Source organism: Cicer arietinum, chromosome 5 (genome assembly GCF_000331145.2).
Source record: "Cicer arietinum cultivar CDC Frontier isolate Library 1 chromosome 5, Cicar.CDCFrontier_v2.0, whole genome shotgun sequence".
NCBI lineage: Eukaryota > Viridiplantae > Streptophyta > Magnoliopsida > Fabales > Fabaceae > Cicer > Cicer arietinum.
The window spans coordinates 60,874,820-60,892,921 of NC_021164.2; the positions used below are offsets into that span (position 1 = coordinate 60,874,820).

At 29.5% G+C, this 18,102-nt stretch overlaps 3 protein-coding genes across 8 annotated transcripts in view; 2 read left to right on the top strand and 1 right to left on the bottom strand.

The window, feature by feature from the left end:
* Nucleotides 1-4,547: 4,547 nt before the first annotated feature.
* Nucleotides 4,548-6,561, top strand: LOC101490499 (transcription factor MYB53). Its single transcript, XM_004500569.4, has 3 exons — nucleotides 4,548-4,751; nucleotides 4,852-4,981; nucleotides 5,301-6,561. The coding sequence occupies exons 1-3, from the start codon at nucleotides 4,619-4,621 to the stop codon at nucleotides 6,112-6,114; spliced, it is 1,077 nt and encodes a 358-aa protein (XP_004500626.1). The 5' UTR covers nucleotides 4,548-4,618; the 3' UTR covers nucleotides 6,115-6,561.
* A 4,497-nt stretch (nucleotides 6,562-11,058) lies between these two features.
* Nucleotides 11,059-13,631, top strand: LOC101490823 (probable protein phosphatase 2C 10). Of its 6 annotated transcripts, none has more exons than XM_004500571.4 (5): nucleotides 11,059-11,293; nucleotides 11,458-11,564; nucleotides 12,234-12,433; nucleotides 12,894-13,048; nucleotides 13,130-13,631. In XM_004500571.4, exons 2-5 carry the CDS (start codon nucleotides 11,500-11,502, stop codon nucleotides 13,265-13,267), a joined length of 558 nt encoding a protein of 185 aa, XP_004500628.1. In that variant the 5' UTR covers nucleotides 11,059-11,293; nucleotides 11,458-11,499; the 3' UTR covers nucleotides 13,268-13,631. The 6 variants fall into 6 exon arrangements, with proteins under 6 accessions (XP_004500628.1, XP_027190017.1, XP_027190018.1 ...); XM_027334216.2 differs by having other exon boundaries at nucleotides 11,136-11,293; nucleotides 12,214-12,433; XM_027334217.2 differs by having other exon boundaries at nucleotides 11,146-11,354; nucleotides 12,214-12,433.
* A 2,043-nt stretch (nucleotides 13,632-15,674) lies between these two features.
* Nucleotides 15,675-18,102, bottom strand: part of LOC101491571 (5'-adenylylsulfate reductase-like 4) — a 3,626-nt gene continuing 1,198 nt past the window's right edge. Inside the window, exons 4-6 of the mRNA XM_073369008.1 lie at nucleotides 18,008-18,098; nucleotides 16,021-16,459; nucleotides 15,675-15,737 (exon numbers count right to left, since the gene is read on the bottom strand). Coding sequence (XP_073225109.1) covers nucleotides 15,728-15,737; nucleotides 16,021-16,459; nucleotides 18,008-18,098 — 540 coding nt within the window. The 3' untranslated portion in view covers nucleotides 15,675-15,727. The remainder of the gene's footprint in view (nucleotides 15,738-16,020; nucleotides 16,460-18,007; nucleotides 18,099-18,102) is intronic.

Below are 18,102 nucleotides of genomic sequence, written 5' to 3' on the forward strand. Positions count from 1 at the left end.
CTACTTGACCAACACACGACCTGATATCACCTTCGCCGTGCAACAACTTAGTCAATTTATGCAATCACCGACTGAAGACCATTACATGGCAGCCATGAGGATCCTCAAATACATAAAAACTGCACCAGCTCAAGGATTGTTTTACTCATCGGCGTCCCGGCTTCAACTGCGAGCATTTAGCGACTCTGATTGGGCAACCTGCCCAGAAACAAGAAGGTCTGTTACTGGGTTTTGTATATTTCTTGGTTCATCATTGATTTCGTGGAGGTCTAAGAAACAAAGCACTGTATCTCGTTCATCTTCAGAAGCAGAATATAGAGCATTAGCATCAACAACTTGTGAAATTCAATGGATAACATTTCTTTTGCAAGAATTAAACATGGATTGTTCTGCCCCTACGACTCTTTATTGCGATAATCAATCAGCCAGGAACATTGCGGCAAATCCAACATTCCATGAGAGAACAAAACATATAGAAATTGATTGTCACATTGTTCGGGACAAACTGCAAGCTGGATTGTTCAAACTCTTGCCCATATCTTCATCAAATATGCTGGCAGATTTCTTTACTAAGCCTCTTGAACCTACAGCATTCAATTCAATTCTTAACAAGCTGGGAATTCTTAACCTACATTCTCCATCTTAAGGGGGGATGTTAGTTTTATATTAGTTAGTTTTATATTAGTTAGTTTTATCATGCCTTTACTTTTTTGGTTGTTATAACTATTTTGTTGATAGGCCATTATAAATACTCATATTGTATTTTCTTTCTCAATTAATAAAGAATGATGTATATTCAGTAAATATTCAGTAAATTTTAAGTGAGAGAGAACAAATTGAACAAAATAAGAGAAGTGCAGAGAGGGGAGAGGCTGGGGTGTCATTTCTCAAAACTATATCGATAATATTTTAATAATTTATTAATATTATTTTGATAATCTATCAATATATATATATAGGGGAAGTCGCCAATGTCCTTAAAAGGGGTGTGAAAATACCCTTTATAGGAGACAAATAAATTAGACGCATGCATATTCGTGGTAATTGTGGTAGAAGAACAAGCTAATTAAGTAGGTGACACCTTGAAGTTCATTTTTAACTTTTTATTATGGATGTATTGGTTAGAAACCCATTGCAACAAGCAAATCAGTTGTTTATCTGACACTAATTAAAACCAAACATAATATTATAAATATTGAAACTATATAAAGTTAATCTAACGTCACAATGGTCCCTTCAATTTTCATTTCAACACACAATCTAGTTCCCGACAGTATCCTTTCACTAAAAGATCCAACTCTTTCAATTGTGTGTATGAACCGTTTACTAACAAATGCAATTACGACGTGGTAAAAGACATGTACAAGAAATTGAGAAAGGAATAATACGTGTTAAAGAAGAAAATTGTAAATGGTCTCTCTCATAAACAACTTTGTTGTTCAATAATTATTATAGATGTTGACACTTGATAATTAAATTGAATAATTTTTGTTATCAAAAAAGAAATTGAATAATGATCTTAGGTTTGAAAATGTGTAGCTTATGTTTGAAGCAACATGAAGAACCATTTGTATATATATATAGTAGACATATTTATACATGTATTTAAATCTTTCATTTTTTTTGGTTTATTTAGCTAAATGTATTTGATCAATTAAGTTTTATATTTAATATATACTTTTATTAATAACTTTTAAACTGATAATAATTATTAAAACTTTACTAATATTATTTTTCAAAATTTATATGAATGGAGACGTTGGAATTGGACCGGTCCAAGACTTAATGGACCAAACTAATTTTTTGTTTGAATTTAGCTAAAAGATATTGTTGTTTTTGAATTTAAATTAATTCATTGTATTCGGTCTATATGACAATTCTACTAGCAACATTTAAGAAACATAGTGAGATTTAGTGAATATAATTACAAGGAATTGCACATTTTAATCAAGTAATTTAAACAATAATCTACTTAATGTGTACTAAGCAATAACCTTTTACTTGAGAACTAATTTGTAATGAGTACGTTTTAAGGAGTATATATACTATGAATAAGAAAATATGCTACAGAACAAGGTGCACAAGGACAAATGTTCAACAAACGCTATTGAAGGTTTCTCAACCGTGCAAAGAATTAATGTCTTAAAGGTTAAAAATAAATTGGTGCATAAATATACATATTTGGGCATTTGATACACCAAATTCTCCTTCACACCTCCAACTGCACCACCCTCCGAGTCAAATAAGTCACATCCTTAATGTCATTTTCAGACAATTAGCTATCTCTAACACTACCTTGGGTTTGTTCTGACTTTTTAATCTCTTAGGCTTTTTCACTCACCAATGTAGTTTATTATCTATATATACCTATATCTAGCTATTTTCAACAACTTACAAAGATTTTTTCGTTTACCTGTTTTAGATATATTGAGATAAAGTTATGTAGCATGTGCCAATATTTTACGTGCCAACTTGACCTAGACATATACTTGCATACAATGAATGGTGCTAAGACTTCGGAAGTTTAGAGGGAAAGTGAAAGGAGAGTTTTGGAGGGGAAAAAATAGAGAAAATAGAACGAAATTATTTATATTTTTTTAATTTATATAATGAATAAAAATAAATAAAATCCTCTAAAATTCTCCTCCAATGTAATTTTTGATTTCTCCAAAAATGAGAATTTTGTATAATGAATAAAAATAAACCCCTCAACCCTCTCCTTCCAAAGCTCTTCAATCCTTCCATTTCTTTATTCCTTTTTTTTTTTAAAGCTCTTCCTTCTCCCCTCCAAACTTGCAAATAAAGTCTACATTTCCAATCAAAATGACAAAAAATTATGAAATAAAGGTTTCAGAAAAAAACAAAACATAAAAGACTAAATTATTATCAATAGACTATTATCTAGCATATTGGTCATTGGTGTGTATTTAAGTAGTGATTGGATGAGTGAATCTAAGGGTGAAAATATGTGGTCCATCGTAGACCACATATATTTGAGTTGACAATGGTATAAGAAGGTGGCAGCCACAATAATGAATGAATATAAATAATAAATGTGTATAATGAATGATTAATTAAGGGGACATGAAATCCAAGAAGAGAGGACGTGAGTGTGTTTAGATGCCATGCAAACAATGACGATCGATGGAAGGAAGGAAACAGCCTCCTCCTTGCGTGCATGGGAGGGATACCTTTCCATAATCAATCAACCATGTCTTACGTAATCTATTTTGTATTCCATTATTATTACTTTAGACCCCTCCTATTTCAAACTATAATATATGTCCAGTTCACAATTACCGATTTGTCCTCATTATTTTTATATCAAACTTTAATGTCTCATTTTTCAAATTTTACCGAGGGAAACCTTGGGGAGAAAACATATTAGTTTAATATTACTCGTAACTATACGAAGGACATTGTCATGTGGTTTGGCTTTGGCTTATAAGAGGTTGATGTTAGACCAAACTTTTTATATAAATTAGATCAAAATTTTATTTAATTAAAAATATAAAGTGATTAAAAAAACCTTTTAAGTCTACTTAATTATATATAAATAAATATTTTATTACTATTAAACAATTTTGTTTTTTTTATTAAATCATTAATTTGTCAATATCTTTTTAATTTAAACATATTGCTATGCGTTAATATTTAAAATATTTAAATGTATTATTCTAAAACAGAATTAAAATATAATATAGGCTAAATTACATTCGTGATCCCTTAACTTAATTTCAGGTAACGTTTTAGTCTTTTATCTTCTTTTTTTCCCGACTTAGTCCTTTATTTTAATTTTAAATGACAATTTGATATTTTATGTTTTAAAATTTCAACAACGTTATCCTTTTTTAAACAAAAATTCAAAAAAAAAAAAATTCAATCAAAACTCATAAAATTAATTATATTCTTCAATATAATACAAATTTCATCAAATCCGTAACACAAATCTTCAAATAAACTCATATTTTCATACTTTATTTGATATTATTAGGAATAAAGGACTAAATCGAGAAAAAAAAAGATAAGGGACTAAAACATTACCTGAAATTAAGTTAAGGGACCACGAATGTAATTTAGTCTAAAATATAATATAATGTTAGTTATTTTAAAAAACTTAGTTAGACTTTGAAAAATGTCGGCTAGACCTCAAAATTGAACCTCAATTTGACAGGTAATAGATCAAATTTGAACTTAATATTTTTATCGTAGATCGAACTAAAGTTTAGTTCAATCTATCCTATTTTCATCTCTCTCTTTTAACACAATAAAAAATGATGTGACAACTGAACAAAATTGGAGTTTTAAAGCAAACCTAAAATAAACTTTTCCGACTCGTCTAAAAATTTTCTCATAAAAATATATATAAAATGTGAAGGGTATTCTTGTAGTCGTTGATGCTTTAAGATGGAAGTGTGTAAAAATCTTCTAAAATCTAATAAGGATTGCGGAATGTAATATTTAATTAAGATAATTAATGACAAGAAGCAACCAAAAAGAATAGATATATAAATAGCATGCACCAGCCCCCATTTGAATTAGGAGAGGTAACAGAGTAAAGTATAATAATAACTTTATAAATTTGGATCTAGCTATACTAAAGTAAGTAATTAACACAATGGGAAGATCCCCATGCTGTGATGAAAATGGCCTTAAGAAAGGACCTTGGACTCCTGAAGAAGATCAAAAGCTAGTTCATCACATTCACAAACATGGCCATGGAAGTTGGAGAGCCCTTCCTAAGCTAGCTGGTAATTTCTATATTTAATATGTTGCAACAATATATTACTAATATATATATAAGTCTTTCTTTTCATTGATTATTCATTTTTTTTTCTTGCAATTTTGCAGGTCTAAATAGATGTGGAAAGAGTTGTAGGTTAAGGTGGACAAATTATCTAAGGCCTGACATTAAGAGAGGAAAATTTTCTCAAGAAGAAGAGCAAACAATTCTGCATCTTCATTCCATCCTTGGAAACAAGTACTTCATTTTCATACCATATTTATCTTCTTTTTCTTTTTTAGTTGATCAAAAAGTGTTTATAGATAATTAATTTCATCAATTTTCCTAACAAATATAACCAAATATCACATCTAAACTATCTCATCTGAAGATGTTTGTTATGTTATAAAATCCTATTTTAAAATATCTATTTTTACGTACGTAACACTTAAAAGACAAAATAAATTTTATTTTATCTCAAATGTTCGTTGATAATTCAACTTCTTTTAAAAGATTACCATAATTTTTTCGAAGCATTTTTAATGTATGTTATGTTACATAAATTCTTATTAAACAGATGGTCAGCAATTGCTACACATCTACCAGGAAGAACGGACAACGAAATCAAAAATTTTTGGAACACTCATTTGAAGAAAAAACTAATTCAAATGGGTTTTGATCCAATGACTCACCAACCAAGAACAGATATTATTTCAACCTTACCATATCTACTAGCTTTAGCAAACATGACAGAAATGATGGAACATCATCAATCATGGGATGATCAACAAGCTTCAATGAGTTTATTACAAGCAGAGACAGTTCATCTAGCAAAACTTCAATGCCTTCAATATTTACTCCAACAATCTTCAAACCCCTTAAACATTATAAACAGTAATAATAACTCTTATGACCAAAATACCCTCATCACAAACATGGACCAACAACAACAATCTTTAAGTTTGTTAAACACAATTTCTAATGTGAAACAGAACCAAATTATTGATAATGCTGCAACCTCATTTTCTGATATGAATATTGATAATGATAACTCTCAACCACTCCACCACCAAAATATTCTACTACCTCATTTTTTAGACCAAGTCTCTTTCAATTCACAATCATGTTTGAATAATAATGAGCAGGGTCAAGGTACTATTATCACTACAAATAATAATAACTTTGCAACAGTTGATGATGAAACATTATGGATTAATATAAATATTCCATCTTCTTCTTCTTCTGCTCCAATATCTATTATTCCTCCAAATGCTAATAATCCAGGAGATGCAAGTAGCAGCACTTCCACTACTAGCTATGGAGTTGGAGGACCTTGTTCTTATTGGTCTGAACTTTTTTTTGAGGACCCCATTATGCATGATTTATCTTGATATATATATATATATGTTTAATTTGTTTTGATGTTGAATTATGGTGTGTGTGACTGTTTGTTATGCCTCTGTCACCTTATTTGTTTGTTTCTTTAAATTTAATTAAAGCATATAGATATAGGTCCTGTTATAGATACATATATAAGTATTCCTTATATTACTAGTACATGTTTTGTACATAACTTAAGTGACAGTTTCATATGTACTATCACTTTCGCAACAGTTATTGCATATATAATATATAAATGTTCTTTGTTCAAACAAATTTGGCTTTGATTGTTTTAAATGTAATTGTCTGTTTCTAGTTGATGTTGATGTATATTATGTCAATTGTCAAGTATTTGGTTTGTGTATTTTTTATTTGGAATATAATTTGGTCTATATATTTAACTGCATAAGGACAATGAAGGTCTACAAAATTAAAACCAAATGTTAAGAATTGTTTCTCCAGCCAAGAATTAATTGCAGAGCATACATAACAAAACACTTGGAGAAAAATAAGAAAATTCTCCCTTTATTTTCATTCATAAAAAATTGATGTATTTAATTCAAAATTTATATCAAATACATCAATTTTGATTAACTCGTTTTTATTTATAAATGAAAACGGAGGAAGTACGAAGAAAAAAGATCAAAAGACTTTAGAAAAAGAGAATGGTATTGAGTAGTCTCAATACCTTGCATTAAATTTTATTTTTCTACGCGGAACTAAAATCCTTTTATATGAGAGAACTTAAAAAATGCATTGAGAGAGGGTTTTCGATAAATTTTCAAATATATTACTTCTATTTGCAATATACTCAAAATATTATTTTTATTTCACTATATTAAAAATTATTATTCCGAAAAATGTGAGAAGGAATTAGTGCAATTAATTGCGTTGTAAAGTTTAATGTTACGGCATAATACGAACAAAATGCAGTTCATGTGCGGTTGCACTTATAAACTGTGTTGTAATTGTAAATACTTCTAAAACTTTCACGGTATAATTAATTACATTTACATACCATAATTTTAAAACTATAACCTCCGATTAGTTTCTAAGATAGTTAGAGAAAACAATTATGGTTATCAAAGTTTGAAGAACTTTCATCTCTTAAAAGAGTTATATTATAAGATAATTGTAAAGACGGTTAGATTTACATAAATATCTTTTCTAAATCTTTTTAAATTTAATGATCCATACAAAGATTTGAAATTAATATGCAGGAAATCCAAAACCATAGGAAAATGATATATTTTTTAAGGCAAAAGGCTGCTTAAGGCCAAAAAAAAGTCCACCTTTTCCACTGTGAGCAGTTAGATTTCATATACTATTTTCCATCAAAAAGTTGACTGCTAATCTTTTTTGAGTAAAACAAAAATTAAAGTGTTAGAGTAAGAGTTTATGTAAGATTTTAAAATTTTATTTTTAATTTATAAATATTTTTTTTATATTTTTTAGTCTTTATTTTCAAAAAATATATATAAATTGATTTTTTACTTTTTCAAAAAAGTCTTTATAAAATGAAAAATATGAACTAAAAGTGAATAATTTATTTTTATAGATTAAACATGAAATGTTGTAATTTTGTAGGACTAGAAAACATATTTAATAAAGTCATCGCAACTGTGTTACAGATGTACATGCACAAGTGGACTTGCAATTGATTAATTGAATATAGCTAGCTACCTTTTTGGATTAATCCTTGTCAAAGGTACTTAATTATAAATATTTCCATTGGTTGAGGTCAAAGTAGCAAAGAAAATCATGATGTGGTTAGGTTTGTTCTCCTTCCATAGTCTCCTAATTTAAAATGTGTAGTGAAATTTTTCACCACCTAATCCTACCCTATTCATTGTGTACCACTTAAAGATTCTTATGTCATTGCAATTATGTTAAGTTAAATTTTTTTTTTCACGTTTAAACTAAGCTTGTTAGATCTATATGCTGCTGTTTGATTGATGGATTAATATTAATGGTATTTAAAAACATAATCAATTATTATTAGTAGTAGTAACGCCTTGGAAGCAATGTGTGTCCTGCAAGTGGCAACACCGGTGAAGAAAATGATGTAAATGAAGGTAGTTAGAACAATCATATTCATAACTTCAATCATTCTATAGTAGTAATTGTATACTCCCTCTTGTATTGTATATAACCAAAAAAAAAATTATATTTAATCTATCGTGTACCTTAAAAAAGTAGTCAATTTCTTGAAAATAGTTGATTAATATCTCATATTATATACACCTTCATTTCAAAGTTGCAATGTGCTACATTTCATGTGTTTCTAGGATATTTATTAATGTATTAAAAATATAAATTTTATATTAAAAATTATGTATTTATTTTTATCAAAAATTGTACATTTTACTCTTTTTTTTTTAATATCTATGGAATCTTTGTCAAAAATGTACATTTCATATTAGCATGACTCACTTTTTTAAAATAAACACTTAAATAAATGGTCTAAATTTGAAACACATTTTGAACGGTGAGGAGATCTATGAATGGTTTCTTACTCCAACAAGAGGAAGGATAAATTTTATACATCGAAATGCATCTAGTGACATATTTAATTCAATTTAATTAATTATTTTGCTTTTTGATTTGTTGAGATTTAATTTCCTTTTTCTCCACGTGTTATTTTGTAGTTACTTACTTCTTTTGGACTTAAACCCTATTTTTTAATCTAAAGTATATTTATTAAAGAAAATAAATTGAGCGCATTATGGGAAACAGGAATCTTATATATTTTGGTTCATTATGGGTTTGAGAATTAGGTCATGGTATAAATAAATTGACACATGTATCCATTTATTTTTTCTTTTACAAAATAAAAACAAAAACACTTTTGTAACACAAAATATAAATTTATACTATTAACCACTTCAACACATATCATTATCATAATACCACTTTTTAAATATATATTGCATAAATTACTAAAATATATAATATTAATCACTTTATAGAACTTTTTTAATCAATAAATCGTAATATAAGTAGTTAATATCTTACATTTTAATGGTTAATGAGATATATGTTAAATAATTTTTTTAATGATTTATAATTTAATAGTTAATAAATAATTAAAATTAATTTATGTTATAAATTTGTATGCGTCAAAAAAATTTGTGAACAGTACATAAGGTGTCAAGTATCGTATATTTTGTACATATCATTTCTTACCTTTTTTATTTTCTCCGCCCTCTTCTAAATGTGTATACACTTAGATAGAAAGAAATACTTTCGCGTAGTAAAATTCAGTTCGAATCTCGACAATAAAAATTGTTCACATATTTAATATTTAATAATTAATAATATCTTAAATAAAATTGATTTTTAGTGAGAGAAATATAAAAAAACAACAATAAAAATAAAAAACGGTATTTAGTCAATAAAAAAATGTGAGGATGTCATTGAATATCTTTTTATAGGGTGTGTATAATAACTCCAAAAATAAATTTTATTTTTGTTGATCCTTATTGCAATTAGCATAAAAATGTTGGACATTCCAAATTCCCAAGGAAAAATTATTTGGACACAACTTCAAATCAATAACATTTAAATATACACGTAAATGATAAAATTACAATTAACCCATAAGAATTTGATTTGGGAATATGTAGAAACATTATTGTGTACCTAAATATTGTATGAGGCCTTCCAAACATCTTAAAGTTAGGAGATCCTTTGGAGTCCAGCTCTAGCTAAGCCTAAAAATGTAGGTGCTCAAAACAAGTCCGGTCCAATGATAAACATAGCCTCGAATTCTTAAGCCTTGAGACTAGAAAAAATTATACCCCCATACTCTACCATTATACCCTGTCCCTACAATTATACCCCTATTCCTATAAATTTTCTAAAATTCCCAATTTACCTCTGACAATAAATAAATAAATAAAAACTCTTACTCTCACAAATTCAAAATGCATTCTAGAATACTTAAATTTTAAAATTTTCAAAACTAAATAAATAATAAATTGGTAGTTTGTATAAATTATTGATGTAGGGGTGTAATTTTAAGTGTGTGAAGATTAAGGTTGTGTTTGGAAAGTTTGTAAACAATTTATTTGAATTAATCTATTAATATAAGCATTTGTCATAATCTTAATTTTGTATTTTAAACCTCCAATTATCAAGAGAACATATTTTAATAATTTACATTTCAGTTGAGAGTTAAGTAATATATAATTAATAATTATTTTAGTAAGAATTCGAACTTTGATTCTTTTGAGCGATTCATATTTAACTAAAGTTTATTAATTATTTGAGTCAAATCACTTGAGATATAGATTCTAACTTATGAGATACCACTTCTCTGCATTTAATGTGAATGAATTTCGACATTAAATTTCTTAAAAAAATCACTTTAAATATTATATATTACCTTGATATGTAATATATTATTTTTCTTTCTATAGTTTGGAGCAAATAGGTTTATGACTAAGTGACTGATATTATAAGCATATATAAATATATCATAAGTAATCGGTGGCTACTAATATTTTTATATTTCACACACACGATAAATATATATATATATATATATATATATATATACTAACATTTATGTATAAAAAAATTAAGTGATTATAATATCGATTTTAAGTCTTTTGTTTTGTGAAAATATTTTAATTTTTAAAAAATTATATTAATTTTATTCGTTAATAAGAAGATAAAAGATTTTAAAAATAAATAATCTATCAATATTTCAAGAAACAATAAAAATGATGATAATAAATATATTTTAACTAATAATTCATCTTATCTCTCTATAATTATTTTTTGAGTTTTTCGTATAAATTTTAAAAACAACCTCAAAATTACTCCCTTTGTTAACTTTTCAAACTCATATCTATAATGGATAATTTAACTTTTAAATTATATTTTCTTCACTAAAAAAAAAATCCCAAACTTTATGTCTTAGTATATTTCTTCTGTTTCTGTCTCCCAAAGGGTACGACTTATGAGACAATCTTCAACATTTTTATTTTGTCTTTGTGAAGCTTAAGGTTCCCGAAACGGTTACACAGTAAATAAATAATTAATATCGTAACACAAATAATCTTAGCATCCTACGATTCCTTTCTGTCTCACACTATATTTTATAATTATCTCATTTTTCTTTACCATCGTTATTCTCTTCTTCTATTCAACTTCTACAAACAGAACAAGGGAACATCATACACAGTAATCAAATGAATTATTCAACAAAGTTTAATCCTTTCTGAATTTTTATTGGACCCAATGAGTTTAGTTTATTTATTGTGTCACTGCCTTTGATGACTTTCTGCGGTTATTTTTGAAAATTCTTCTTTTGACTATTATTATTACCTTTCTATTTTTGATCGCAGAATTTGTGATTCATCTAAATTTGAATTCAATTCAAGTGGTTTATGCTGGGAATTAGTTGGAATCGTCAATGGATAAATTATGTTGTTTTAAGTCTTCATACTCTCAGGTAAGAATTCATTTTTTTCCTTTAGCTATATCTTTTATTTGATTCATAAACATTAATCATTATGTACTTTCTATTGAGTTTGATAAAATTTATTTGTGTATAATCTCTTTTGTTATTGGAATAGGAATTGTCAATGACTTTGGGGGAAAATTCCAATTTTATTTCTAGAATTCATACTTTTATTAATTACTAAATTTGAGTGGAACTAAATCATCAATATTACCTTATAATTTATCTTGGTCTCCATTATTTTTGTATCTTTAGAAGGGGGTTTAGTACTTCAGTTTCTTCTTCATGTGAGTCTGTGACTATACCATGTCTCAATCTAGAATTTTAAGGTATTATTATTTATTAGTATTACAAAGGGCTAGTAATTTAGCTAATTTGATTTGTTAAAGAATGCTAATTTTGTCTGGATCATCATGTTTACCGAGATTTAATGCATGTTTGAATTGACGGTGAGTCTGACTTTTTAGCAAAACTACACTTTTAAGCTTCAACAAAATCACGGTGCTATTGTGATTTTGAAAAACTCAATGTCAATCTGAACATGCAACTAGAAATGTGTCTCACAAGAGGGTCTAGGTAAGAAATTGTTTGAATCAGTACTTAGAGAACAATTAACCTATGCTACGGAGTTTGTACTTAGAGAAATTGTTTATCACATAGTTCTGATTTGGGGCATGGTGGATCAACGGCCGTAACTGCGATATTGATTGATGGAAGAAAGCTATGGATAGCTAATGTTGGAGACTCGCGAGCTGTTCTATCGAGAAAAGGGCAAGCCGCACAAATGACTATAGATCATGAACCCAACACGGAACGAGGTAGCATTGAGACTAGTGGTGGTTTTGTCTCCAACTTTCCTGGTACTTCAAAGCTTCTTATATTCCATCTTTTTGTATGAAAGTAGTTCTTGAAGTATCCAAATAAATAAGTGGTTGAGTACAGATCTGTCGCTAATCCAAAAGCTTGGTTATTTGGAATTAGCATATGATTGTCCATGAGGTGTCAGTTTAGTGGTAAAAGTTTGACTTTGTAATTTCAAGGGACGTGATTCAAATCCCTTAGTAACAGTTGTAAAATGATCATTAGTATCACTTGAATTGATAATATTCCATATGACTGTATTCATATGCTAATTCCAATAGTTGCTATGACAAGGATGCGCTTAAGTTGATTTTCCTTGAGGGAAAAGCCAGTAAACCACGATTATGTTCCTAATGATGAAAAAATTTACACATCTCAATTCATGCTTGTGTGGTATGAGTTAATATTATTTTTATGTCAAAAGATATTTGACATTAACATTAATGTTACTGATGCAAGGTGACGTGCCAAGAGTAAACGGGCAGCTGGCTGTTTCTCGCGCTTTTGGCGACAAGAGTCTCAAGTTGCACTTGCGATCGGACCCTGATGTACTAACTACTGATATTGACGTTGATACTGAAATTCTAATCCTTGCAAGTGATGGACTTTGGAAGGTGAAATAGTTATTGTTGATTTCATCGCTCTTCGCTTTTAATGTTCAATAAAACAAAATCATTTCATGTGGTAAAAACTAGGTAATGGCTAATCAAGAGGCAGTGGACATTGCTCAAAGAATGAAAGATCCACAGAAAGCAGCAAAGCAACTAACAGCTGAAGCAATAAAAAGAGACAGTAAAGATGATATATCTTGTGTTGTGGTTAAATTCAGGTGATGGTATCTTTTCACACCACGTGTCATGTGGAAGTGCAGTTTATAGCAAAAATAATGGTATAGCTATATCAACATGCCAACATATAGTTTGGACCAAACAACATATATTGCATACTTGTTTGGGTTAATTCTGACTGCATAGGTAATTTGCCAAAAATGAAAAAGAAAAAAAAGGGATTTGTCAAGCTTTGAAATTGCTTTTTTTGATTAGATTTTATTGTTTGAGAATGTTTGATTTCATTCCATAAAGTGTGGCTACTCCGAATCTTGTGTATATTGTCTTATTATTCTGTGTAAAAGGCAAATATGCTTCTAGTTATTGATTCCATTTATAGCAAGTGTTTGGACGGAGATTGGTCCTATTATCCTAGGTTGTATACAACATTATTTGATTGGCATGTACTCTCTTTTCTCTGTTCCATTTTGCCAAATGGAAGGAGGTGCACAAGTTGGCATTCTAAAGTTTTTCCATGATTCAGTCAAACAAGCTTTTGGTACAAATGCATTTTACACAAATCATTTCATGGAATGAACAGAAGCATCTATGACTCTGACTGCAGATTAAGACAGTAGCATAATTATTGTTTTTGTTAATTACAAGAGATAAAATTTGTTATACTGTGGTCCAATTTAATACGCACAACTGATAGTTTTATGATTATTTCGTTTTGAAAACTTAACTATCAATCTTGTTGTTGTAAAAGATAGAATTCAGTTTTATTCACCTTTAGTAAAAAAACAAAAAAGTTTTTCACCTATTAGCAGCTTTGAAACTTCATTCAAATCATTTCATCTGCTAAAGTCTCGAATTCGATAAAAAAAAAAAAAATCAAAATTACTAAGCTGATAATGAGTTAAAACTAATTGCTGAAGGCATTGAAAATCTTGACTGAAGAATTATTCTGGAGAAGCTGGCATACAATGATTTCTCAAGAAATTGGAATTTAATTTTTTTTGTTTTCTGAGAATAAAAAGGGCTAAAAATCCCAAAAGAATAATTACAAAGAATAAAATGAGAAGTAGAAACTCCAACAAATTAGGAACCGCTAAATCTTTAGTATATGTTTGGAAAACAAACTTTCCACAATGACGTGTAGAGTTTTATGGCCGTACATTTACCATGCTTTGAACGCAGTTTTAAACATACTATTAACCGTATGAGGGGCGAGGTAGCCGATCAAGGAGCGTAAAATCACAATCTATATTTGAACGACAACTATATGATCACAACACTAAATGTATAGTGTTTAACTATATACACACAAAAAATATACTTTTTTTTAAACATTCACAGAAAGTAAAATCGATTTTTTTATTATAGGTAGAACAATTGTCTCTTTCTTGACCGTGCAAGATTTGTTACCGTAGACAAATATAAACATAATTAATGTTAAGTGTTAACGGTCCAATTCAATCCAATCAAGGTCTTAATCCCCTGAAATAGACCCAACCCTACACGCTATTGACTGCATCGCTTGTCAATTTGAATTAATAGTTCCAACTTTTGATTCAAAGTGCCACCCAACATGTTTATGCTATGAATTAGTTGGGAACATCAAGCTTTTTTTAAAAACAAATTCATGGGAGTGTGGCTTTTGAAACAAAAGTTTTTTTTTTTTTTTGTATTTTAAGTATTTATCAGGAGAGGATTGTGTTGTTGATCTATTAGCATAATTATTACAATCAATATAAATATTGCAATAAATATCTAATGGTATCCTCAATATTGTTATATATAGATAGTATCATCATCTTTTTCCTATTTCTTGTATTAATTTATTTCTTCTATTTACAATTATACAACTTTAGGACTGTAAATAAGTAGTTTCTATCATGTCCCAGCGATAAAGAGATGTGTTTTTTTTAAGATCGTAGATTTGAGTCATGAATTAAATTAAAAAAATACTAAGAATCTTTTTTCATTTTAAGAGAGCCAACACGAATTTACTTAAGATTAAGATTAATTAGGGTACAATGTTGCTTATAAAAAAAATTAGGGTTCAATGTAGTTTTCTTTTTGGTATAAGACCACATGAATACACTCCATCCAAGAATAGTTTTTTCTTTGGTTTCTATTGTTCTAGATTTTCTCTATCTAACAAAAAAAACACTTAACTATACTATTTAATCTAAGTAAAAATAATCAAATAGATCGAAGTGGTTTACACTCCTGTTCTCATGTGAGCAGCACAGGGGATTAAGCAAAACAATTTTATATAATATCAAGAAACTCCCAAACCTGGATTTCTTGAGCAGAGTCAGCAATCTCCTGAATAGAATACTCTTATACAAAGTAGTACACTTATTCGATATTTTGATCAGATTTATTACTTTTTAAGTTTAACAAATAACCACATTTGAGTATATGAACATGGCAGCCAATCAGTTCGGGACAGGATTTACAATCATTTCATTCCCAACAAAAATAAATTTATGAGCTGATGATCAAAAGATTTGACCTTCAGGTAAACCTACAAGTCAAAGAATTACAGATTTCAGGTCTGAGATTTTCCGTTCAAACTATACACATTGAAGTCAATTTTCTAAAATGCTGAATGAAGTATTTCTTGATCATATAGACAAAAAAGGGATGATTACATCATTCAGTAACACAATTGACTTCATTAAGCATGAGGCTCAAGGGTGTGAAGATGATGACACAAAAGTACATGGCATAATTTGCAGCCAAGCCTTTCATAGGGTATACCAAATCTTCAATTTCAGAGGGAAAACGGTTAGGTACAGTCAACTTACTGGTGCATTGCACGGCTGGTGCTTTCTTCTCCAATTGAAACTGTGGCAAGGGACTTGGAAGCCCATGCCTTAGCATTCATTGCTCCTTCTTGTAGATTACTTCTCTTGCATGGCTCTTTCAAACGGTGAAATGACTGTATTATACGCTTTAAGTAAACCAAAGGATGTTCCAATAAGCACCATAATCTAACATTTTGGTTGACTCTTCTCCAAGCATATTGAATACATATAAGCAGTGTAGGAAAAAATAAGTAGAGTAATCTCAAAACCACAAATGCAGTGGCCAAAGCCAAATAAGTTTCCTGACGCAATAAATTTTCTGGAGATCTAGCCCATGAGAATGGACAGCTTTCAGGTTCAGTCTTACAGTGATTCTCATTAGCAGATGGGCGTCCAATCTTCTCAAGGGATAGTTGATCAAGTGAATCAATCCTAATTCCTACAATGACAATCAAGTAATGAACTAAATACAAGAAACAAGGATACAATAATGTGATACTGCTTAACATGAAGGTTACAAAATTATTTTTATCATCCCAACTGTTTCTCCTTTGCCACGTAAAAGATACAGTAATCACTTGATTGCAACACAGGACAACTAAGGTGCAACCACAGCATGTCAGTGATGAAAAGTTCAAATTCAATCACAAATAATCAACCAGCTTCGGAGAACAAGGTTATAAAATCAAAATTTGAATCGGGAATCAGAAGACGTAATTTCCAAATCGTGAATCTAATATTAATATAAAATAATTTTCATGTGAAAAAACTTTAAAAACAAAAATTACCATTTAGCCCAACAAACTAAAAAAAAAAGCAGAAGAATAAAAGAGACCAATACCACTCCCTTATTTTTTACAAAAAATATCACATCAATCAGAAAAAGAAAGAGTATGGCGGCCAAATGGACCAACACCCTCTCTGTCTCTCACCCTTAGAAACAAAAAGTTCAAGCCTCCCTTTATCCCATAAATCGCCCCCTCCACTCTAAATAATCTTATGCAACTGCCTTTCCTTGTTTGACTACTGTCTTCAAACAAGACAATGGCAACAAAAACTCATAGAAGAATAGAGGGAGGGGCACAAAGCATAAGGTAGCAGGCAGAACAAAAAAAACAAGGTGTAGGAGGGAGTGGGGACAAAAACATGAACTGTGCTGAACTATGCTTTGGGAGGGCTTAGCTTCAGCTGTTTTTGTTCCATTTGAGAAAAAATTGCAAAAAATTCAACTTAGAAGGCCTTTCCAGAACCAGCTACGTGACCTGGCTGATTCTGGACTTCATTTGTAAAGTTGTAACGGCAATTCACTTGTGCCGGCAATCAAATAGACCGATTCACATGTTAATCGCAATTCAGTAGAGATAGTCACAATTCACCCTACAATTCAGGTACAACACCAATTGAGGTTGTGATCTTTATTGATTCCATTTCGTTTAACTCAGAATACGAATCATACAATACTAACTACGACGGTTGAGAAGAAAATGGTTCCTATGAAAATAACTGCAAGAAATCCTTCAAATGAATCAAACAACTAAATCAATATATTTCCTTTTGTGCTAAATAATTCCATGCATTTACTAATAGGGAGGAGGGATTTTTTTCTGAGATGACAAATGTTAGTTGTTATTTTGCTAGTGGGGAGGAGTTGAACCGATGACCTCCTTATCACTCCAACCCCTATATTTCTTTCATTCCCCTCCCCTCCAAAATATTAAACCAAAGAGTTAAAACAATCTATCCCCTCCATTTCTCCCCAATGAAAAACTATGTAATGTATGTAATTGTGCCTGTGCTTATATTTTGCAACCTTTATAAATGGATAAGGCTCCCTGATTAAATTTAAATTCTATAATAATTGAATAAAACTTAAGAGGCTGTCGAGTAAAAGTTGCAATTGAAGTTGATTATAGGAAGAAAAAACAAAGATAATAGAACACAAATCTTAATGTAAGGATATAAGGTGCGAAAAATGTCCATAACTTACCAGTAACATCATTGTAGAAACCTACAAGAGAACCAAGGGTCCGAGATCCATGATACCGATCGCGCATGGTAGAATTCAAAATGAATAGTGTAGGG

Coding starts and splice junctions, on each gene's coding strand:
- LOC101490499 (XM_004500569.4), top strand. CDS start 4,619: ATGGGAAGATCCCCATGCTGTGATGAAAATGGCCTTAAGAAAGGACCT. Junction 4,752..4,851: donor AGCCCTTCCTAAGCTAGCTG/GTAATTTCTATA, acceptor GCAATTTTGCAG/GTCTAAATAGATGTGGAAAG. Junction 4,982..5,300: donor CATTCCATCCTTGGAAACAA/GTACTTCATTTT, acceptor CTTATTAAACAG/ATGGTCAGCAATTGCTACAC.
- LOC101490823 (XM_004500571.4), top strand. CDS start 11,500: ATGCTGGGAATTAGTTGGAATCGTCAATGGATAAATTATGTTGTTTTA. Junction 11,565..12,233: donor TTAAGTCTTCATACTCTCAG/GTAAGAATTCAT, acceptor TTTATCACATAG/TTCTGATTTGGGGCATGGTG. Junction 13,049..13,129: donor CAAGTGATGGACTTTGGAAG/GTGAAATAGTTA, acceptor GGTAAAAACTAG/GTAATGGCTAATCAAGAGGC.